The following is a 25358-nucleotide window of genomic DNA, read 5'->3' as shown; positions in this document are numbered from 1 at the left end:
TTGAATAACTCAGGAATTTATCAAACTTGGTCAGCAGATGCATCTTGGGACTCTAAATAATGTCAACCAAAATGTAGGTCACGATGACCTACTTTCGACATTTTATGGCTATATTTAAGTATTCTCCGGTACTTATTGGCTTAGAATCATCAAACTTTGTCAGTTGATGCATCTTGGGTTTTTCGGAGAATGTTAACCAAAAAGTAGGTCACGGTGACCTACTTTTTGACATTTTATGGCTATATTTATCTATCTCTAGTACTTATCGATTTAGAATCATCATACTTTGTCAGTTGATGTTTCTTGGATTTTCGGAGAATGTCCACCTAAAAGTAGGTCATGGTGACCTATTTTTGAATATTTCAGGTATTTATTGGCTTAGAATTATCAAACTTGGTCAGCAGTTGCATCTTGGGACTTTGAAAAATGTCAGCCAAAATTTAGGTCAGGATGACCTACTTTCGACATTTTATGGCTATATTTAAGTATCTTAGGTATTTATTGGCTTAGAATCATCAAACTTGGTCAGTTGATGCATTTTGTGATTTCCAAGAATGTAGACCAAAAAGTAGTTCTAATTGGCTAAGAATCATCAAACTTTGTCAGGTGATGCAACTTGGGTCTTTAATAGGATACTTAGGGTTAGAGGCTTCAAATACAAGTGATAGGTTGTACAATTTATCCGAAGAGCGATTCAAGGCCCTTGGGCCTCTTGTTCTTTCATAATGAAAGCTGTGAATAAGAACTTGTAAGGTGCTGAAGTGTGGAGGATCTTTTTATGAGAGGTTTTTTGTTATATGTGATTTTCTAGTCATTTATGTACTGTATTACACATTGTGTGCATGATAAGCATTTTTTATAATGGGACATTTAACTGTGACTGGCCAAGTCATAACAGCCAGGAAATGTCCACTATAAGTATAAAACAATCTTCTATGAAGTATTGATAAGTAGTATTTGTTATTTATTTGTATTTAAAGTATTATTTTCTGTACATTGCTAATTAGTATTGACATAGTTGTGAAGTAAAGATGGCAAAATGATAATCATTAATTATTAGTAACTTATATTGGTAGGGGTCTAAGACTGGATGTTTGTAAATTTTCATTCATTTTGAATCTGGTGTGTTCCTGATGTTTTGACAACTCTTCATATAGTCATATACATGGATATATTCACCATTTTTTGTTTCTAATTAGAGATTTAACTTACATTATGGCCAGTATTTCAGTCTGAATGATTTTTTTTATAGTCAATTTTAAAGTCTGGTCAAGTTTCTTTTTTACGTTTTACATGTAACACAACCAGTTGGGTCTTTCATGTATTTTTATATGGAAAGGAAGAGTTTCATAGGAAATTACATAAATTTTATGTGAAACTGTTTACTTTATTATCTCATTGACTGTTTTTCCACATGAAATTCCCAAAGGTTACTTAGTAAAATTTTCATTTTATTATTTTATGTGGAATGCAAGTTAGCCATGTTTGTAATACAACTCTGTAACTAAAAAATAACAGAAAATGGTAGCACCATGCAAGGAAAAATCCAGTAAATTGTGTTCATAATAGACATTTGACAATGATTCTTAATACATGTTTTTTTTATGAAGTACTGTATTAAAAGAGATCTTTTTTTACATATTGCAATTGTACCAAATGAACAATGGCTTTAGTACTTTTATATCTATTTGTAAATTACCAGTCTATTATAAACTGTTTCACATTGTTTACCTGTCAATTTTTGATGCTTTAGGATCTCACAAGTTATAAAAGATCTTCTAGAACCTGCTGATATATTTCTGTTTTATAGACAGCTGTGTGTGTGTATTTTTGTTGCATTACACTTACATGTACAGTGTTTGATGTTTGTATAATTGATGTTATTTCAGTCTTTGTCAGTGTATGTCATAATACTCCTCTAGTCACATACTCAGTGAGTGTGCTGCTTAAATTTTCACAATGTTGGAAACAAACAGTTTTAAATTTGGGCAGTGAGTCATACTTTGTTGTTAATCTAAGCTATTTTTTTTTAAATTCTACTGGAACAAATGCTAAAGATTTTGGTAAATGTAATGAAAATGTCATATCTGCTAATTATCAAAGTCTGCTCTCTCTTTTTTTTTCACTCTAAAATTAAGAGGTATTTTTCGTTTTATTTTTTATCTAAAAGTGCATTGTAAGTAGACAATATCAAAAAAATTTTTTTTATTTGGTGCATCTGAATACTTGTATTGCCAAAGTTTGTTTTCTGCCAAAGTACCTCTATGTTTTATTATGTGTTCATATGATATTGCATGCAATATGGTTTTTCCTAATTCCTGATCATGATGTTTCTGTAAACATGGAATTGTTGATGATGAGGAACAGTAACAAACCTGTTAAAAAATTAAAACCTATGATCATTGATATACTGACTCAGAAATCTCATTGTATGAAAGGAAAAATTGAAATAGACTGCCAAAGTGTCCCTCACAAACATGAATAGTCAAATTTTCAAGCCATCAATATAAACAAGTTTCCATTACAGTGGAATTTTTAATCCATTAAAGATTAAAATAGTATTCTTTTAGATTGCGTTTTTTAAGGGTAGATGTACTTACTGTCTTTTGTAATTCATTTCATTACAAGCACAAGGGAAAATTTTGTAAGTATTAAGGATATACATGTATCAATTTTTTATATTAATTTTGAGATTTTGAGATCAAAATGTTTATTGGAACAAAGACCATAATGAAGTGCATAAATTTTTCAAATGAATTTACTCCCAATATCATTGTTTTTTCAACATACAGATGTAAGACATCTTTAAAAAATTGAAAGAAAATATTTTAATGCACTTGTACTGGCTAAAATATAATACGAGTTTGCTACTTAAAGAACAATAAAACATGTACAGTTACCTGCAAGTCTTGCCAGAGCTTTAGCAACAAATGTGATATATGTGATTGAGCTAGTTTTCTTTTGATTACAATGAAATAAAATATCAACAAAAGAATGATTTTTTTTATCTTTAAGCACTTACTTATTCAGGAAACAAGGGGGACCAAAGTTTAAGTCATTTTGACTGTCTATCCACCTGATACATGTAGCACTTTACATATTGCATTTTGTACGTCTAATTGCAGAATTTGATTTATCAATGTTACCTTGGAATACAGTCAGGTAATAATCTAATTATTTAAAACAACATCAATACTTCCTAATTAGCATGCAAAATTGAAGTGCAACTGTGAGTTCCTGTTATGGACACTAAATGGTACTGACATGTTGCAGCATACAAGTGATGGATGTCAGGGGAGATATTTTTAAGCTTATATGAGCTTAAACTTAAGTGGAAGCATTCAGGGGAAGTGTAGATTCTAAATTGTTTAAATCATGACCCCTGGGGGTAGGGCGGGGCCACATATATTATAAAGGGGGGAATCTGGTAAAGAACAAAGTTACTCAGGTGAGTGATGTGGCCCATGGGCATCTTGTTGAAAGGGGGACCCAGAGAAATAAAAGTGACTATTTCTTAAAAAAAAAAGACTGAAAAATTGTTCATGCTCAAAAATCCATTTTGTGTATGTGTATGGAGATGTTAGTTTGAAACTTTTTTCAGTACTAAATTTTATTCATACATTAATACATAAACCTTATTTGACTTAACTTCAACAAAAGTGGGGGCCAACCAGCCTTTCAATGAACATTTTCAATAGGAAAAAGTGGTGGAGACCAGGCACAAGGATCATGAAACATTTTAAGCTTGAGTCAAATTCTTAATATTTTGCTTAAATGTTGTAGTCATGCAGACCAAAATTAAAATATGCTTCAATACTAAGTTACAAGTATTGTTATTGCTAATTTTGATATCCAATAATTAACATTTTCGAGACGATTGAAAATTCGACTTTTATATTAAGTCTAAGTCTGTTTCATGATCCTGGGGCCAAGTTTACCAACAATCTATCGGAATTCCCATGGGTACTGAATCCGCCCCCACCCCACCCCCTTTTAAAGCAAACATTTATTTATGCATATGTAGCCGATTTGCTCAAAATTTTATACATGAAATGTAAACAGTTACTGTGGCCTCCAACTCGACATTTAGATACTCAGTATATCGACGATATTCTAGTATTGCATCAATTAACAGCACTGTAGTTAATTTCATTCACAAGCTGACGCGATATATCTCGGTGAGCTTCAAACAAAAGAACCAAAAAGTCTGACACATTTGTTTCATACTAGTATTTGGATATTTCATTAGAAAAAAAAAACGTTAAATTAATGGTAACCTACGAGTAACAACAAAGCTTTATGATAAATAATGACGACTTCAACTTTGCAATCGTCAACTTCTCTTATTTATGTAGCAATATATCCTTATATCACAGGCACCTGACGTTACTTATTTTTCTTTTAATAAAAAAAAATATACCCATACCTAATAATAAACTTGTTTATTATTAGGTATGGATATATATTTTTTTATTTAAAGAAAAATAAGTAACGTCAGGTGCCTGTGCCTTATACAGGTATGTATCAATTGCATATGAGGTTTTAAATCTTTCATTTGATTCGATACGCAATACAAACAATTATTTCTAAATTTGGTAAGTAAATGACAAACATGTTGATGAAACAAGAATTTCAACAGTCTCGTTTAAAGTCATCATTTGCAAGTTCTGCAAACGTAAGCAATTTATTGCATCTGCAAAAAAACAAAAGACAAAACAAGAATGTTATACATGTCCTTGTTGACACTATACATTAAACACCTGATTTATCATTATGTAGAAGGTAACACAGGACTCGGTGATAAACGTTTGCATGCAGTAGAATAGGATTATCTTTTAAATAATTCATTGAAAAGTCGAAAGTAATCAAGTAATCACGTGCAGATTCTTTGAACATTTAGTATTGATTTACAGGTTTTATCATTTTAAGGCTGATTACCTGTTTACGTTCTAGCCAAATTCTCTCATTATATTTTCCTATATATATTAGGTACTAAGATAATTAGGCAAGCACTGACATACAATGCAGGCTTAGCAGCCAAAACTGCTATCGTAAAATTAAAATATCGAATGAAGACTATTGATTTCAAATTTATAGTCTGTACTGAAATGTCTGGATTAATACATGTACTCAGAATACCATTCAAAAGGCACAGAAGAGCAGAGCAAACACGGGCTTCTAAAACAACAGAGGCGGGTTCAGGTGACATGGATGAGTTAACATCATCTGCACATGAATTTAACTGAAAAATCCACAGACAATTCAGTGTATAATTAATTTAATGGCCATACAATAAGTATGAAAAGCGTCAGCCATCATTTGACCAGTTGATTAAGACTCAATAAACTTGCTTCATCAACTTGTTTTTCAATAACCTTGCCGTTTTAGAAATTGTTCGTAAAAAGAACATGCTGTTGTAAATCGAATCAACAGAGAGATAATAACCCCTTATGCAGGTGATAAGTGTATAATTATACATAAGTACTGGAAGTTGAAAAATTTGAAAAAAGTTTAAGTCACTACGTTTACCAATTGTGACATCCAAATATGAAACAGATGTGTCAGACTCTAGGGTATCTTTCCTTTCAAGCTCACAGGGATACATATCGTGTGAATATATAAGTGGAAATTGCTATTGTTAATTGATAATAGGATGCTGATACACATATCTTTGATACCCAGATGAAGGCCACCGAGAGTGTTTTCTTCTTATATGTACGTCTTACATACTTAGTCTGTATTCTTTAGTCCATCTTTCACTTTTCTTTCCTGTTCTTCATTTTCTCCTGACAATTATTTCTTTTCTGTATGGATATTTTCTCAAACATCTTTAGTGTGAACCTTTCTGTCTTTTGCCTTTCTTCTGAAGTTCATAGATTTGAACTTCATTTTTGCACACCTTACTGTGTCGGAAAGAGTCTGACATACCAATTGTGGGTTATTATGGTTGTATCGTCCAAAAGTCCTTTATTTAACGATTATGTGATATCTTTAGGTGTTTGGGGCCCTTTTCTAGGTCTTCTTCGTTGGTGATGAAATTCATCCCCAGCATAAAGCAAATGACTGATGATATGGTATACAGCCACTTACTATTTCTTTTCTTCCAACCCAAATTTTCTGTTGTAAATTGCCCTATGTAAAAATGATTATTTCCTATCTAGCTTGTAACACGAGCTTTGATTGACAAAGTCGAAAGTAATCATGAAATCACGTGCACCCGACTTGATTAAATAAATTGTTATGGGTACAAAGGAAATAAATTCGTTATCATTTCCAATCAAGGGTGTGATTTACTCTGTTTACCATACACCCTGAGCCTTCGGCCTTCTCTCATGTATATTTTCCTATATATATAACTAGGTACTTTCGTAGTAGCTTATGATGATTTTTAGGATCTTAGTGCTGCAGTGCATTTATGAACATCGAGTGAGACAAAGAGCCATGTGCGTTTTCTAGGTCTATAGCCAAAATTGGTTTCTTTGGTTTATTCTGGCTTCTCCTATGAGTAATATAATCAAATCCAGAATCCTACATTCTGCATCGAAGTGTCTAGATGTTGTAGACTCCTAAAGTCCTTACAAGCCCTGCAACACTAAACACTAAGACGTGGTATGGTTCTGAATCTGATCATGCTGATGTCTTTCTCTTTTGGTATCATGGACCATTCATATTTAAGGCCCATTTAAATTTTGAAAGCTTCTAGAGTCGTAACTTAAACATTTTTGGCACCTCTTACATACAAGTAATTGTATTGGAAGCCCACAGCTCGCCACTACTATTCAGGATCTTCCCTGTTCTTGTCAAATCTTTTCTGTTGTTTTTCTACTTTATTTCCTTTTTAGCAAATAGTCTAAATGGTTTAATTGTCTTTCGAATTCAACCCTTTAAATACTCCTCTAGTCCCCAGTAACCCAGACCCTCTCCCTACAAAAGTTATCCTAGATGGGTTTTTTAATGAAAGCTGTGCCACAATTCTTTGTCCCCTATTTGCTTCAATTTTCAGCATTCTGAAGGGATTTATACTTTTTATAGTGAGATTTCATGTATATTCTTTACCTTAGTTACCGTTGTCCTCTCTCCATTTTGGTTACTGTTTGTGTTGTTTCCTAAGAGCCCTAAATCCTTTTCTTAATTGTAATTTTACTGTTTTGTGACCAATTTTGCTGAAATTTCCTCTGCATGCTTCATCGATTCCTCACTTGTCAATGTACGAGGGCTGTTCAATAAATGTCCTCGCGGTGCTCGGAAAGAAGCAAAAGACGCTTTTCAGCGATTTGGTCTTGATGATTTAACTTCATATTCTCTTTTCATTAAAACACATGTCCGTAAAATGTTTTATCCCATTTCTGATTGTTTTAGAACTCATTTTGGGGTATGACCCTTACTATGAAAATGACAGATCTTATGATTTTCTGGACTCGTTTCTTCCTTCTGAAAGGTGTTCTTTCAGGTTTGGAAAATGAAACAAGTCAAAAGGCGAAATATCGGGCGAATATTGCTAATGTGAAAAAATTAACTCTCTGTTTATCCCCAAAACTCCTTTACTCTTAATGGCGTGCGGGTTTGGACGCTGTCATGAAGAAAGTAGTGGATTCCTGATTCTGGTTCCTTCCTCTCATTAGCCTTTATTTGCAAAAAAATGTTTTCTAGACTCCTCCAGAAATTAAACTGCCTCCTCGAATACGAATTTGAACAACAAGACAAATCTGTCTTTGTGCTCTTGCAATTCTTTGCTCTTCTCAGACCTTTGCTGTTTTTGTCAAGTATATCTTATTATAAATTTTGTTTTGAGGGTTTTGAGCTATAGATTCAAGTTTCATTATCTGTTTGAATTTCAAACAAACGTGGATAACTACAATTACTCAGTACTGATACAGGGGTAATTTAAAATGATTGTTTAGATATTCTTACACGCTGTCGTTTTCACTCATATATCAAAACATAGGATGACCTTTGAGTACTAAGCTTTTTAACTGTCAAACGTTTCTTTGAAACAGTGTGAACTACTCCCGATATGATGTCTATCAAATTTGCTATGTGTCATAAAGTCGATCATACATCATCAGTGATTATTTGTTGAAATTTTGCAAACAGTACATTAGTTGTTATATTTTTTGTTGGCAAGGACTATACCCATTTTTAATGCACATTATATAATTTTTCATCATTGAAATTCACTTGCTCATTTGTCTATAAAACAGACATTGGTTACCGTAAATTTTACTTAGTTCAGTGAATATTTCTTTGAGATTCTTCAGGAGTTTTACAGCAGCTTTAATGAAGCGTTAAATTTCACTCAAGTTTACTGATTCTTTACCATTCATTTTTAATGCAGTGTCTCAAATAGCCCTTGTTTTCCAGCCTCTCACAATGAAACTATGTGACGAAAAGTGTTCACATAAATTGTTATAAGTTTATTAAAGATTCAATAATGCGAAAAAGTCAAGCTTAATGTCATATAATATCTGTATTGTATGTTATACAGTTCAGGACAATATTTATTGAACAGCCCTCGTAAATACGATTTCTGGACATTCCTTTTTACGCCTCCTTGCTTTGTGGATTTTAGAGTAAGATCCACAAAGCAAGATTAAGAGTAAGATTTAGTCCAGATCGTTATCGAACCGATTCCATTTCTCATGATCGTTCATTGATCTTTCTTCTTTGAGTGTAACCCGTTGCCTCTTTCACCTTTCGTTGCGTCTAATTTTAACTGACTTGTTTCTTACTAATTGTAAAATTTTTGCATTCTGTGATACTGACCTCGGAAATACTCTTTTTTCCTTGTTAATACGGAGGGCGCACGACTGGTGTTATACTGTAAACTCTGGGCAATTTTGACCAGTCCACCGGCCAAAGGCGTGATTGCTAGTCTTACGCACCTGAACCAATCTCAGGCCAGGTGTTTTCATGGATTCCAATTTTTACCCTGTTCAGTATTTGTATTGTTCACAAAATTATGAGATTGATGAATGTTTGTTACATTTAATGGACCCTTGCTCCGACAAAGTAGCATCGGAACTCAAATAAAAACTGCAAATCCTCTACACATATCAGTGTAAGAAATACAGTCTATTATATATGAGCTATAGTGTTTGATTCCATTGATATCTCTCGGGGTTTATGATTAAAGAGTGTGGTCAGTATATAATTACTGCATGGACTGACCCCTGTTATATTTCATTAATTTAAAGCAATATGAGCTGCATTTTTTAGAATTTTATTTTGCTGGTAAAATGTGTTATTATGATTAATTTGTATGTAATCTAAACCCTTATGTTCAATAAAACCAAAATAAATTTTAAAAATGTTTCAGAAGATATGATTTATATAAGAAATCAGTATTGTACAGGACGACAATAATTCAATTTTGCTTCAATCAAAGCGTATTAAAAGTTCTTTCATAGCAATTATGAACAACAGAAGTTTATAAATGTTCTATTTCTCTGTCATTGAGATAGTTGATTACAAATTTGCAACATTTTTTTCCGATGTCAAACATGCAGCTCATATTGCTTTAAGTGGATGTCGACTTCATATTATCTTCTCTCCGATCTTTCTAAAATAGCAAAATAAATGACTGTGTCTGGATCTTGGTGTCGCTGGTTTAGATGCGCATGTTTAAATTGTCTAAATCGTTTCAGTCGAAGAATTAATGATAAAATGCGATTATAAAAATGCTTTGTTAACCGGTAAAGCCCGCCGTGAATGAAATTTATGTAGATAACAAACACTACTCAAGCTCAAAAGTCCATGCATTCAAACAACACAAATCAGGAGCAGAGCAATCGCGAACCCAGCTCCAAAACATCAGAGGTGGAATCGGGTGCCATGGAGGAGTGAGCATCCCCTGCCAACCGGTCACACCCGCCTTCTGCTCCTTCTGATGTTTTTTTTTAAATAATGGTCTAACAATTAGCATGAAAAACTTCTGTCAGCATTTGACTTGATTGTTTTTTCTGGCACGGTCGTTGTATCGACCAAAAAACTTAAGAAATTGTTATTCAAAACGAGCTTGTTTCATCAACTTACTTCGTTTTAGAAATTGTTAGAAGCATGCTTTTGCAGGTTGAATCAAATGAGAGATTTTTAAATCCACATGCAGGTGGCAACTGTCAAGGGTATATACTGCATTAAGTAAGAGAAGTTGACGATTGATGAGTTAAAGTAATCACGTTTCTCATAAAGTTAGGATACCATATATCGATACAAAAATATAGCCGTGGTATTTCCAAAGGATTCAACAAATTAGTTTTTTAAAGAACTGTACCCTGTCTTTCAAGCGAGCGATCCTACTAGATTGACCTAACAATTTGTATATTTGATCAACCCAACGAAAACTTTATCTGACAACAAGGTCATCATGTCGACCACAGAATTTGCCAAAAGTTGACTTCAAATTTTAATGTAAGTATTGTATCAGCAACTTATTTGTTCGTAGACTACCTCGGTTTAAAATTGTTCTTACGTAGAGCGATTCAATTGGAATACCAAAGACCGATGATTATGGTATACATGTACTTGCTATACTGCTATGTACAAGAATCAGAAAAGTTGGCGACAGAAACATATTCATTTTATCATACAGTATACAGAGTACACAAACATTTATGAAACAATGTCAGAGACAGACTCTGGTGTTTCTTATTCCAACTCATATTGTATATGTCGAAACAAGAGAATATGTATATTGTTAACAGATAAAACTTCGCCAGTATATCAAAATGTTAAATAAATAAAAATACAAGAGACTTTTAACAAAGTAGATGTTTAAAGCATGCTAATAAAGGGGCACAATTCGTTTCCATGGGACTTCCACAGAGGATTGGACCAATTACTATGTTGTCAATGATAAAATTAAGCATCTGTCTAATATTGATTTCATATTACCTGTGGGTAGAATCAGAATGTTTTTAAAGAAGTATAAAGTGTAGAAAGTTTTTATTTTCGTTATTTGAATAAGGCAAATTAAAGTGATCGCGCGAAAATTTACTTTAAGTTTTTTTTGGTAAACACATTTGATGAGCATCATTTCTGAATATGTGTTGTTGAATAATATATTTCCTTGCTGTTTTAATACAGTATAGTTATAATAGTGCAATTCTCCGTCATCCTTGGATTTTCATTGACGCGTGGCATTCTCGAAGCTAAATAACTAACGTCTCTCAAATTCTCATTGGTTAAGAATTTAATAACATCTGCAACTTTAAGTTCTATTCCATGTGTATTTCAAAATTTCAACTGTATATATTCAATTTCAAACGCTAATTTAATGCTTTAGGTGAGGTTAATTTGGTGGGTAAGGAATGAATGCCAAATCTTTTTAAGTTTCCAGTATATACTGAAATTCAAATCAATTTGCTTTTTTTTTAATTTGAAGAAAATCTTTATTATTCAAGTTTGACAGCATATTAAGTTTGCAGCACCTTATTATTACATGTACATTCATTCCCTTGGAATTTTTTAGCAGTGTAACCTTATAATTGTTTATATAATAAATTATATATGATATAGCAACTTTTGATATGTTTTGTAGTATACGCTGTACATGTATTAGGATTTAGGGTCATTATAAAATGTCCTACGCCTAGATAAAGACAGGATAGAGGTGATGAGTAAAAGTGGGTCATCAGTAAAAACCTAGAAACGCCGATGATTAAATCCAGTCCATTAAATCGTCCTTTTTCGTCATTTTGATCGGATTTTATGTGTCCAAGTCGAAGCAGTTCCCAGTGATATATGGATTTATCACGTGGTTGTGTTCTTTCTGACATTTTTACTTTGTCAAATAAAATTCGGAGCACGACTGTGTTGCAGATATATAATTATTATTGACATTACTAAAACCTTTCAAGAACTGTGGGGGTGAGAGGGACAATAATTTAAGAAAATATCTGGTATTTCTCCTACAACGTTAACATCGGTCAAAATTTAAAGCAGACGTGTTGTTTCACTGTTTCCAGTCTCTTTGTCATAACCTACCATTGGGTAGTATTTTGTCTGATTTGTTTCATATCAATTGCTATATATAAGCCTTTGTTTTTATACTGAATTTGACTACGGACTGCAGGTGTGACTGGATATAACAGAGGATGCTTACTCCTCCTGGTCACCTGATCCCACCTCTGGGATTCCCAGGGGTCCGTGTTTTATGCCTTGATGCCCTCTTCGTCGATTCTTATTGTTTATAGATTACTTTAGGTCGATCATAATGTTCCTTATCTTCATCTTTTTCATTGCAGTCATTTAAATTACTTATATTTTAATTCCCCCTCAACATAGATCTATGGCAGTCATTTTAATATGTTTTTATCATCAACATACATCCTTGTATATTTATACAAGTTTATAAGCATTTTATCATGTCACAGCTTAACTCAACACATCAGCGGCCAGACATTAAATTAACCATGAAGTGTTGAATGTGTTGGCAGGACTTTTCCTCAAAATAAATTCACAGTAATAATTAAATGACTGTCATATTCAATATCTCATAATTCTAAATTAAACTTTATTTAGTATGGTTCAGTATTGCGATTGTCTACAGATATGATCAGTTTATATGGAGTTTTTTTTCACACATCCGTTAAGTTTATTCTATGTAATTCAGCGGACACGCACATGAGCCAAGCATCCTGCTGTGTCGCCGAAAGTGAAACAGACTTTACTTGTCAATAACTACATACACAAGGAAATCGGTGCATTCGGTCAACATAACCACGTGCGTTTTAAAGGGAAAACAGAAAGTAAAATGGGTAGGTTCTTTTGAGAAGTTCAACTTCTGGTGTTATCATCGAATTTTAGATTTTTTTTCTCGGTTCAACGATCGCGAGAGATTTTTTTTGTCCATGGGATTATTGTTATTTTATTCAACAAAGGAGACTAGAGAATAATTCTGGAATATTACAAAGGATACAGCTCTCAATGTAGCAGAAACCAAGCGTAAGTAAGAATGAAAACGATATATGTGTTGTGTTGTATATCCGATACTTTATGCGCAGTCATGTCTTCGGGGTTATAATGAGATGTAAGATATACCTACCGTGTTACAAACTATATAGAACGTATTGACACTGTTACGCGCTGAACAAAAGACGTCAATGCAAGGATTTCTAAACGTTTTTCGAATTACTTGTTTCAAGATTTTTTAACAACTTTGTCTGTGAATTAAGATGTTTACATGAAAAGTAAAAACTCGACATTAACCGAGAATTACGTTTTACGTTGTATAGATCGTCAGCAACAATGAAATTCGTTGTTGAAATCATGGACATCAAACAATTTTCTCTCATAAAATTTGAATTACAAATTAAATAATTTGTAATAAACAATGATCAAGTCTTGTTTATGTTCATCGTGTGTGTAGTAGTTAAATAATCTGTTCTCTCAAATTACACTTCCGGGACCTACAAGTATATACTACTTACAAATGCATAATAACAGTAATATATAATATTATATGTAGTGAATTAACATATATATCAAACATAAATATCTCGCGGTAGCACGTGTAATTTATTTTATAAATAGACTGACATGCAGATAACCTTACCAGCCCCTTACCATGTCAATAGAAAAGAAAAGTAATTAATGTGTGCTGCAAAAGATGAAGGTGCATGAATTAAGCTATGTTCAAACATTTAAATTCTGACCACTTTTTACGGAGATTATATTGTTTTTCTTCGAAAACACCGTAATAAAATACCCGCTTATCTATCTTTCCGTACGTTTTCGTGTATACTTTACCTTAGTCTTAAATATTTTCATAGGTAACATCAGATTATACAAACAATTTTTTCGAATTAATTTTTCGTCCTGTCAAAGTTGAAGCAAGTTACGTAACTATTAACCAACTCGCGGAAATAACACCTATTTTACCTATTCTGCACAAGATTATGGGCTGGTAATTTATCTCGGAAATTTTGTATATGATTACCAGACGCCCGTCTGTCCCCACGGGCGCTGCATCAAGCAAACGAGACAAACGACCATTAAAATCGCCGCACATCTGGACATAGTGACCAGTCAGCAGAGAGCGTCTTCCGTAATAAAAAATGAAAATTATGCAATGAATTTGCGTCTTTTGACAATTGTGTGTCATCATAGGTGAAAAAAGTTGAACCTCTTCGTCGTAACATGTGATGTATTAATTATCATGAGAGAAAACAAAATAATAAACACATTTCTGGACGATTTACGCCAAGGCACTGACTTTTATTGCAGGGATTAAAAATTAATTGGGAGTAAGGACTTTTGGACGGCTGCTGTAACCGGTATGCCTGAGCTATCATTATGGTGTATGAACACACGGTGTGTGATGGAATAGATCTAAACTTTATCATCAATGACAGCGACGAGGAAAACGAAGAGGAATGGCTGAGGTAACGATCTACTACGTCCAGACATTTTATATAGATAATGGTTGTAAAATTTTAATTTTAATTTTGTGTATTTTAAAGGAAGAGTTATACAAAACAGGTTTTTTTTCAAGTATGGATGTTTATTTATTAGCTGCAGAACTGTAGCTCTCCAAAAAAAAATATATTGACAGACCGGTCTGTCAAAATATTTTTTTCGGAGAGCTACAGTTCTGCAGCTATTTATTTATATGGCTTTTCAACTCGAAACTTTATTCAAACTTTATCCTTTTCTTGTATGATATCTACAATTTCCCGTGGGTATTTTTTTGGGGGGGGTTTCAAAAGGCCATGACTAATTCCTTAAAATCAATTATAATAATATGAGTGATATCACAGATTTGCTATAGAATTATTAAAAACTACTTGACATTTATCATGACTACTATATACTAGTATTCGTTGGTGATTAATTATTATGGGCGTTGATACCATGTTGGCACGTGTGCACCACTTGAAACATGACCAACAGTATTCAAAATTAATTAAACACTAATTAAACCTACTCTAAAAATATCCGAATCGTTGCTATATTAAGGATTCAGTGTGTCCAAACATTGCTTGCACCTTATATTGACACCTTCCATCACCGCTGTAGACTGGAATGTCGGACGAATTCTATGATAGACTAAATAATCCTGCTGTCGTTTTTGGTCTATTTCATTTTGTCAAATAAAATCTGCAAAACAAATTTTGCACAACAAATATATAATTTGTTAAAGATACCTTCAGATAGTTAAACAAACATCACGTGGGTGAAAGCGCAGTCAAGTCATATAAATGCATTCCGTCAAAGGGGTATATTACTATTTATTTTGTAACATTTAGAGGTGTTCATTTGGATTTCATTGAAATGGGTCAACATCAAATATAATGACTTGTTCCTCTGAATAGATTTGTGAAGTTTTCAATGCTTTAGAGTAGAATCTGTGCCTTTTAGTTTATGCATGATACTAGGGATAAACATTACACGCATATTTTCAAATTTAAAAGCAACTTTGGTAGTCTCATACATTAATTTTGTATTACATAAATAAAAGCAATTACTGAGTATTCTTCTGATCGTAATAGAAATTAATTTAGTATTGTAGGAAAGGTAATATCTTTCGTAATAAGAATGATGTAATGAAAACAAGCGTCAACGCTAACATTTACGCATTTTTAATTTATACACATGTAATAATTCTTAAACGTGGTCATTTTAGGCCTTTATTTCGTCACAAATCATACTCAACAATTATATGTACATATAAGTGGGGGTGGGTGTGTGTGTCTTATAGCAATTTTCTCGAAGATAAACACTTTTTAAAGATGCAAAATTGGGATAATCTCATTTAGATAGTAATTTTAGATGGGGGGATTGCAGCGTAAGACATTTAGCATTGGGGGGGGGGGGGGGTCTTGCCAAAAAATCATTGAGTTAAGCAAAAAAATCATCGAGCGTTTTTATTGATGGACAGGAGCGTAATGCTAAAGTAAACTTAATCGCAAAATCCCTGTCATTTACTTCCCTGTTCCTATGGGTCTGTAGGAAACATGGTGTTCAGTGGTAATCGAGCGCACCGTACTCTTCAATTTTCAGAGGTATGAAAAACATTTATGCAGTCTGGCACGTAGCTGCAGAAAGTAGCGTTATGGTTTTATATAGTTTTCTTTGACCATAACGCTACAGATCCCGTAATACAAAAAAATAGTGCAATTTACGCGCAATATTTTTTAATCTTTGTAGATAATTTCTCCACTTTTTAGCATCGGTCAATCAACTACCTTTCACTCCCTAAGTTAGACACACTCTGTAGCCAATATGTATATTTTATCCACCTCCCAACCATTTATAGTCGTCTCTACAGGCAATAAACTCGCTTGAAGTGAATTTTCAGCAATCTAACAAATAATTTTAATCCAGCGAGTTTATCTCTTGTAGAGACGACTATAAAGGGTTGGGAGATGGATAAAATATACATATTGGCTACAAAGTGTGTCTAGACTTAGGGAGTGAAAGGTAGTTGATTGACCGATGCTAAAAAGTGGAGAAATTCTCCTCAAAAGAGCGCAAAAAATATTGCGCCGTAAATTGAACCTTTTTGCATTACGGGGTCTGTAGCGTTATGGTCAAAGAAAACTATATAAAACCATAACGCTACAGGTCTGCAGCTATCTGGCACGAAGCACAAAAAGTGAACGTGATTGGAAACCATTCGAGAAAATTTAAAATACATAGTAATTAGCTATATGCTTTAATTTTGTAGATAATTTCTCGAACATTACAAAAATATTTAATGCAGACAGGTGCTCATCAGACCTTTTATGAGTATCTTTTGGCTAAGACAAATTACTACTATTTGTTATTTTTGTAGGTCATCGCCAATAAAATACTTCACCAATGAGTTGTCACTTAGAGGTCGTCTTAAAAGATTGTTAATCCGAAAACCAGCTACAAGTAAGTATTTTTTTTTGGAAAAAAAAACCCGGATGATAGTTGTATTATAAACACGGAAATTTGCTTAATTAAGTTGTTCTAAATTTCAAGCGAAAGTCTCATTACGTCACGCATGAACTGTCATGGCTGCTGAGTAAAACAACTGTGAAACAGGCAGGGTTATTTTACAGGTTTTTTGCATTTAGGCTAATGGGCTATGTTGTTGACAGTGAATAAAAATGTTGTCTTATTAGAAGTAAGTTGAATGTAAAAACAATTTATTTTGCCTGCAGCACAGGGGCATCTTATCCACTCTGTTCTCTACTTCACATATAAAAATACACTCGATTCTTCCCTTGTGTATTTTTATATGTGAAGTAGAGAACAGAGTGGATAAGATGCCCCTGTGCCTGCAGTCACCCTATTTTCAAAAAAAATATTTGCACCATTAGGGAGATGCTATGGAATTGTAGCCCTCTCCAGAAAACATCAGATTAAAAAAATCAGAGAGGGCTACATTATTGCAGCTAAGTGCACCCCTTTTGTGGAAAAGTCAGAAAATGTACGAATCTTTTGGGATTTAAAGCAGTGGGACAATCTGAACATCTGAAATAATATGTTGATTATTGAAATGCCTAAATGGTTAACAAACATGCAAAAGAGACACTGTATTGTTGTGGACTTCACATGCATCAGAAGTAGAAATGGCAACAAAATCAATTTATATGTGTTACATGAAGTTCTTCACACGTTTTTGACAGTCCTTTTCAAAATATAGTGTGCAGGCCTCGGAAAATCGTAATTTTCATTGTTTGGTAATTTTATGGCTTTCACTCTCTCTCATTTGTCTATTAGTTTTTCTGTTCTTCGATAGAAATGACAAATATATTTAACATTCAGAATCGGATTGAGATGACATTATTTATACACCAATTATCAGGTTGAGTAGGGTTGTCACCCGAGGGTGCTTGCGCAAGTTTCGAGATTATCTCCCTTGGTGCGCTCTTTCGTTGAGGAGGGGAGTTTTGTTGCCGCATAAACAAACAGGTGGGGCAGATATTTATTATTGGATATATCGCATCATCGATATACTGATTTCTGATAACTATATAATTGTAAAGATGCTCTTTTCAACTAGAGAATAACCAAATTAAAGTAAAGGTGTCATTTTTTAAATTAAAAAAATCGGAACAAAAAAGAAAATTCAGTGGATGTGAGACTTTTCAGAAGAGGGGAGATATATATGGGCCTCTAATAAATACGGTAAACATAAATCTGATCATTACATGTCGGCAATTTAAATGACACATTTATTTTTTCCCTTATTATAACTTCAAAAAACCCACTAACCTTTTTAGAGAATGTTTGTACAATGAAGAAAATCTTTTACTTTTTATAAAGACCGCGACGTTTATTTCGTTTTCAAGTACCCTATAATTGAAAGTAGATATGTAAATATACTCAGTTGAGCTTGATAAAATCATAAAATGCATCACTGCTTAAAATTTTTTTCTTTCTATAACATTAAATTAATTTTTAAAGCCATGAACATTGTTCATTTATTTATGCATGATTGTATACACAAACAAACTTTCCCATCCCATGCTAAAATGGATACTTTTTGTGCCTCTATCGCAGGAGAGTTACAATCTCGAAACTCGCGTATTGGTGATGTCTCCCTTCTAAACAGTCCATAATAGTTTTATTATCCTGAAGAATATACAATTATCAATTAGATAGAGGAGAAAATAGTAATCAAACCTCTTATTTTCTTCTACTCTGCTCCCATTCCATACTTTCAAAATATGCCAACAGACAACTTTGACGTCATTGTTAGAATTTATTGTTTACCGATCCCGCATATTTAGCCATTTTACTTATAAATAGGCTTAAACCACTGTAGTTTTATTCAAAGGGCGACAACACAGTTGTAACCCTGCATGCTCGCTTACGCTATTTCATTGTCATATGAAGGGAGATAACAGTTGTCACCCTGCGCGTGAGGGAGACATCATGAGTTGTCTCCCTGCACGTGACCTGCTCTAAACCAATCAGATTGACTGTATAATTCTGAAGGATAATAATCTCCATTACGTCATGATTGTCCCTCTCAAATGACCAAAGTTCCTCTAATTTGAAGAGTTAGATAATGGAAATGGAACATATATTGGTTGTATTAATTCAAATTAGACTCGGCACACAAGTAGAGTTTATTATGATATCATTATTATAAGTACACACCAGTAGAACAAAAGCCTCATCAAGTGTAAATTTGAATTAGGATAATGTATCTGAAATTGTATTCCATTTTGAAGTCACTTCATATAGGTTTGTTTAATAAGCTTGCCTTTAGTGGATTGGAACCAAAGAGTTGTTCTAGTAACTGTGCATGAGGTCGAGTTCTCTCTTTTTTTAAGAAAAAAAATATAAAAAATTGACGAACGAAAAATAAATTGAATACTGCGTAATCATTATTTGTGAACAATTTATTTAATATTCCTGTATGGTATGTTATACATATTTTATACAATATATTACATAGGATATTTGAAGTGTAGAGCTGCAGAATGTGACCAAATATACTGTAACAGCTAGTATTATATAATGTTTTCTCTCTCAGACTGTCAAACCTAAGGAAATATGCATTTATACATGTAATAGCATGCATGAATGCAAAGTTTTACTAGAAATATATAGAATTATTAGTATGGTCATTGATATAAGATATAGAAAAGTGCAGCAGTAGTAAAATTAAATCTGAGTGTATACATGTTCTCAACATTGAACTTACTAACTGGTCATTTGTATTTTCCAGGGATACGTTTGAGAATATTCGATCTAATATGCAAGTTGCTGTTATGTATTTTGTACATTGTGCGAGTGTCCCTGGACAAACCTGTAAACTATCAATGGTAAGTACTGTACATAGTATTACTTGTATAAATAAGTAATTTTTACAATTATGTTGACATTGCATGGATAGTAATTTCAATAAGTCTTTTTTAATACATATTTCTAAAAAATGTTTTGAATTAAGCCAAACTAAATTTTTTTTTGTTTTTGTTTTAATCTTTTCTATGTAAATTTGTAAATTTAATTCAAACAGTTTTATTCTTTGAAATGAACAGACTAGGTTACAGCAACAAGTATTTTTTGTATTACCATGATAACATCCATAAATAAGGGGTGGTAACTGGCTTATCAGTGTGCTTTTGTTTACCAATACTTTAAAACTAAGATTTTGTTTCTTTGATGAAAGTTACTTATTTGCATATTCTTTGGTCTGTTTTCCTTTTTATGATTGATTTAATACATGTACCTCTATTTAGAAATTGACATAATTCTCTTGTACGTTGTACTTGCTAAATTTTCAAATGTGTGCTGTTTTAACAGCTATAAAATTGCCAAATTGTTTCAAGAAATGGTTTGTCATTCACCCTCTGACCTTATAAAGTTAGGTTTCAAAAAGTTTTCTTACAGAAATTCTCCTTAATGGTCATAAAGCCCATGGAACATTGATATGTAGGGGATATTTCACATCATAAATGTTCCTTCTACACTGTATGTAATATAATGAAATATATAAAATGGTACCTGAATGTAAACTGAAGTAGAAGTGTACACTATAAATATCATGTTTATTGAGATTATATGGTTATTCTCCTAAATTAAAAAAGAGAGTCCACTTAAACTATGGGATGAGTAAGAAATCATAAGGGAATTTGCTGGGTAGTTGTAAATTTCTCATAAAATATTCTCAGATCTTTGTTTTTGACACAATTTTCTGTCTGTATAGTATCTGTCACGGATTATCCGCGGGTTTATGTAACGTATGTTAACGTTATTGTTACGTCACAATACTGTACGTTATGTTTCTATAGTTAATAACAGAGTATAAATAAACCACTATACGATCAAGACGCATTTCTATTCTTTCCACAACAATTTTGCCGGGAGTGTCACGGATTATCCGCGGATTTATGTATCGTACGTTAACGTTATTGTTACGTCACAATACTGTACGTTATGTTTCTATACTTAATAACAGAGTCTAAATAAACCACTATACGATCAAGACGCATTTCTATTCTTTCCACAACAGTATCTGTTAAACTCATAATCCCGTTAAAATTCTTCGATGAATTAAATCAATCCTCCCATGGTCCAAAAGCTGAAAACAACAAAATAGGCATAAGCAATATTGGGTTCTAATATCTACGAAATCAGCATCGAGGTATACCCATCACATCAGTTACACCTGACTGCTTTATTCTATTGGTATCCCCATTGAATGGTAATATGTGTTCCTGCTGGTTATCTAACGTTACCTTTGTTTACAATTTACTCTCGTTACCTGTATTTGTGCTGTTAGTGTACGGCAATGACCTGTGAAACGTTGTAAGTTTCTTCAGTATCCTTTCTCTTCTGCCATAGGAGTACACAGTTATTTTTTGTCATTACCAAGTGCTTTGTACCATGCGTCTACACTGGTGACAACTTATTTCACTGAACAGTCACTAAGTGAGCAGCTTTACATAGGGGCCCTGAGATATAGCTAGTGAATAAACAAATATGGCAGACCAATTCATTTTTGTGTTCAGCTTTGATTTATGCCTTGTTCACACGGAGAGTTTGATTTGAATTGAACATAAAGTTACTGCGAATTAGCTTCGCTTTGCGTTCACATGGAGAATTTAATGCGAATTAGTTTAGTTCGAATTAGTTTACTGCGCATTAAATTACTTCGCATTAGCTCCGTGTGAACGCTAAGCGAAGCCAATTCGAATTAAATTTTGAGGCAAGTGTAATGGCAAAATTAGGTCAAATGTCACATGTCCGTGGTCAGCTTGAAGTATTTGTGCTATTTTTGAGTGAAAAATTAAGAAAAATTGTGTTAATCTCTAAAAGGTGTGTACAGACACTGTAACATTATGTCAAATGCATCTGCTCCTGCATATGGTGACGTGATTTGCAAATGACGTCATAGTAGCATTACTGACGCCTGGCCGTAGAGGTAGAATTTTAATTCGCATTAGTTTACTTCGCATTAGCTGTCTTGTGAACGCAATTTAATTCGCATTATTTTGATTTGCATTAATTTTCTTCGCATTAATTTACTGCGAATTAAATTTGCGTGTGAACAGGGCATTAGTATCACCATTTCTTAGGTTGTATTTCAAAAGTCAAGATTATCTAGTGTAACGTTGATGGGTACATTTGCCCAATAGCTCAGTGGTTAAAGCACTTGCACGTTAAGCGGGAGGTCCTGGGTTTGAGTCCTAGTATGGCTGACATTTTTCTTCCCTGTTATATTTGGCGCCTAACAATAAAACCCACAGGTGGTTTGAAAGAGTCTCGATGAGGTTTTCAGGATGGAAAACCTCAAGAAAAAGGAGGGAAGAGTTTAATGAAGGGTATGTTGGCGTGAAAGCTCAGTGGTTAGAGCACCCGCACAGTTGTCAGGAGGTCCCAGGTTCAAATTCCAGTCTGGCTGACATTTTCCCCTACCTGTTATACTAGATTGAAATATCTGAAATCTTACCTGGGTATGACTGTGGTTTGGTTTTTAGCAGTCTTGATTCAGTAAGATGTTATCGGAGTCGTACATTGGTCACTAAGAGTTTAAATGGGAGAGATATTAATTTTTTAGGTCACCTGATGAACTTAGATTATTTATTGCTTCTTCTATATTTCTGTGTGCATGGTTGCCTTTTAATCAGAATTTTTAAAACTACTTTCAAGAAATTTAGATCCATTTCTTAAAAGATCTTGTTGATTAATAATCTTTTATACTTTTTTCCCTTTGGAACCTAGTTGATGTTTTAATATTTCAAGGTCTTGAGTATACAGGCATTTTTGCAGAGGAAAATTTTGCTTGCTAAAGGGGTGTCAAACAAATAATGTCTGACAGTTTGTAACTGAAGCATAGTAAGTGTGTGTTTTTTTATTTAATTTTTTTTTTTACTTTTGATAGAAAAATGCAAATGAAAGCTTAATATATCTCAACAATTTGCATTTTGCTGAAGTTTTAACAGACATAATAATTTATATCTTAAAAAAAAAAAAGAGAGAGCATTTTTTTGTTTTATGTAGAATAATGCAACATAAAACACTTGTCATCATAAAACATGGAATCTACATTTTTTTAACAGTTATATTTAAAAATAAATCATTTGTCATAAACTGTATCTTATTATAATTGGTTTTATTCATTATTTTAGTAAATTTTATAATATTTTGAAGCTATTTTGAGGGTTTTTATTGGTAGTTATCTATCTGTGAAGCTTTTTTGCTTTTTTTAAAAATTAAACACAAATTTTTTTTTCGAAAAGCAGTACTGTTTGAACAATTTTCTATAAAGTTTACTATAATAAATTGCTATGCAAAAATCCCATCACCAGATTCATGAAATATTTAAGGGCATTTTGTATTTCTATTGTTTTTAAATTTCATTTGCTTATATTAAACTATAAGAACAAAAATTTTACCAACTGTAGTATATATCAACTAGTTGCACATATATATATATACATGTATTAATCATATTTCTGCATGCATCATGTTTTAATGAGGCAATTCATTTCAGAAATGGCATATGTAAATACAATTTAATTTGAATTATTTTGTTTTATTTTGGAGAGCCAAATTTCTGCACTTCTCATGATATTTCATCACATTATAATACCACCAGCTTCGAATTAATTAGATCAGTAATGTTTTGTATATGTCACTTATTATGTTAAGAGCACAAATTTTTTTAAGTTAGAGATGAAGTGAAATGTATTTTATCAAAATACAAGCTATATTAATCTTTTTTCTTTGACAATTGACACAAGTAAAATGGAAATAAATTAAATATTCTTCTGAGGAAAGCCATCTGGCATTGATTAGAGTTGATTTACACAGCTAGATATAGTTTCTCCTTCCATTTATTTGCTGCCTTCTTTAAATATATATTAAGTATGTTGACAAACATTTCACTGATTTATGAGCTAGAAAACTTAAAAGCAGGGTCGTTTGTGAAGTATTTATGTTTTTATCTTAGGTCACCAGTTTTGAATGTTCACGGAAATCATTTGTGAGAAGTTATAGTCTGTATCAAAGACTGGCTCTTTAAGGGAGCTCTAGCTTTCTTTAGAAACGAGAAAGGAATATTCGTCGTCTCTTCCCGTGATTGAGTTACAATGAAATTTTAAGAGTTTTGGATAGACTTGCCATTTTTTATAATTTATGTTTTATCATGTTTAATGGAGCTAGCATGGCACATGTATAGACTTGCCATTTTTTATGTTATTACATGTCGAACACGTACTTACTCGAGTACTAGTTTATCATTATTATAAAAGAAAAGCTATTCAATAAACTATAAAATGTCTTTCTTTTGTTTGTTTTTACAATGCTTGTGATATTTGTATAAAATAAAATATGTTTATTATACTCAAGAATGAAGCACCTATAGAAATTTATTTAATTGATATGTATGTAATTAAGAATTACAACTTTGACCTACAATTTTACAGCAATGGACACCAATGTGGTTCTGGGAACGAGACACACACTCTTCCCCAGGATGATGGAAGTATGAAATTTTCCTCTACAGCCATCAACTGGTTTGTATTTACTAATATTATAAAGGTCAGGAGAGTTCTGGATAAATCGTAATCACTGATAAATGTGGCACAATATTCAGCCTTTTAGAATGAGGTACATTCTGACTTGCACTAACCCGAATAATACCTGAATGTATTTTTCTTGCTGCTGCAGAGTGATGTTATGTCATTGAAAAGATATTCTGTGTAAATTACATGAATATTTACATGTATTTCAAAAATAAAGTATATTATAATAAATACCTTTTGAGAGAGAAAAAAAACCCCACTGCATTACATCTTGAAAACTTTTTGAATTATTTTTTGTTTTTAATTAACTTTAAGGTATTAAGCTGGCAAATTTTAAAAACGGCAGGGGAATGTTTTTTGAACAAATACAATCGATTTTAAATTTTGTCTGAATAAAGTATATTTAGCTGGTAGGATTTTTTTAAAAAAAAATTGGAACCACCTTTAATCTTATCAGTGCCTCATATCTCACCCTTTGTAAACTAGTTATAAATCATGCATTATTTAGAAATGTTAAAATTCATGGATTTTAGAGAAGAAACCTGCTTTTACTTTTTGCTTAATTTATGCATAATAATGTTTGCATTTTTAAAAAAAATTGATATTTGTGATAAAATAAAGTAGAAGTACCTTGATACACCAGTGTATCTTATTAACTGAGCTTTTTGCTATATTTGTAATTTATGGATAAAATTTATTTAAGGCCCTGCAGATATATTTTTTAGTGTTTTTTTGCTCTGTTTTGATTGATTGCTGATATTTGATATACTTGAATAAACATTGGTTCAATTTTATGGTGCATGAGACAGGCATATACTGTATTCGTCCTATTTAGTGCCCTGAGCATAAGGGGAAAAAATAAACTATCTATATTTGGTGTGCATGATACATTAACTAAAACTT

General features: G+C 32.6%; 2 protein-coding genes and 1 long non-coding RNA gene across 8 annotated transcripts in view; 2 read left to right on the top strand and 1 right to left on the bottom strand.

Annotated features, from left to right (window-relative positions):
* Positions 1-25358, bottom strand: part of LOC134243140 (putative uncharacterized protein DDB_G0293878) — a 476688-nt gene that overhangs the window by 151614 nt on the left and 299716 nt on the right. The gene's annotated exons all lie outside the window — the stretch shown is intronic.
* LOC134243135 (uncharacterized) lies at positions 719-2996 on the top strand. Its single transcript, XR_009986980.1, has 2 exons — positions 719-1595; positions 1627-2996. It is a non-coding gene; the product is annotated as an uncharacterized LOC134243135 (long non-coding RNA).
* Positions 12625-25358, top strand: part of LOC134243134 (potassium channel subfamily T member 2-like) — a 39001-nt gene continuing 26267 nt past the window's right edge. For 3 of the 6 annotated variants that reach the window (XM_062725363.1, XM_062725367.1, XM_062725366.1), the window contains exons 1-5: positions 12625-12942; positions 14224-14381; positions 16775-16857; positions 19652-19748; positions 24357-24446. In XM_062725363.1, coding sequence (XP_062581347.1) covers positions 14293-14381; positions 16775-16857; positions 19652-19748; positions 24357-24446 — 359 coding nt within the window. In that variant the 5' untranslated portion in view covers positions 12625-12942; positions 14224-14292. The remainder of the gene's footprint in view (positions 12943-14223; positions 14382-16774; positions 16858-19651; positions 19749-24356; positions 24447-25358) is intronic. The other 3 variants (XM_062725365.1, XM_062725364.1, XM_062725362.1) reach the window with 1 other exon arrangement.

This window comes from Saccostrea cucullata, unplaced genomic scaffold (genome assembly GCF_032062105.1).
Source record: "Saccostrea cucullata isolate Sc308-1 unplaced genomic scaffold, CSIRO_AGI_Scuc_v1 ctg161, whole genome shotgun sequence".
Lineage (NCBI taxonomy): Eukaryota > Metazoa > Mollusca > Bivalvia > Ostreida > Ostreidae > Saccostrea > Saccostrea cuccullata.
The sequence above is the reverse complement of the archived record's forward strand: the minus strand, read 5'-3'. Positions and strand labels throughout refer to the sequence as shown.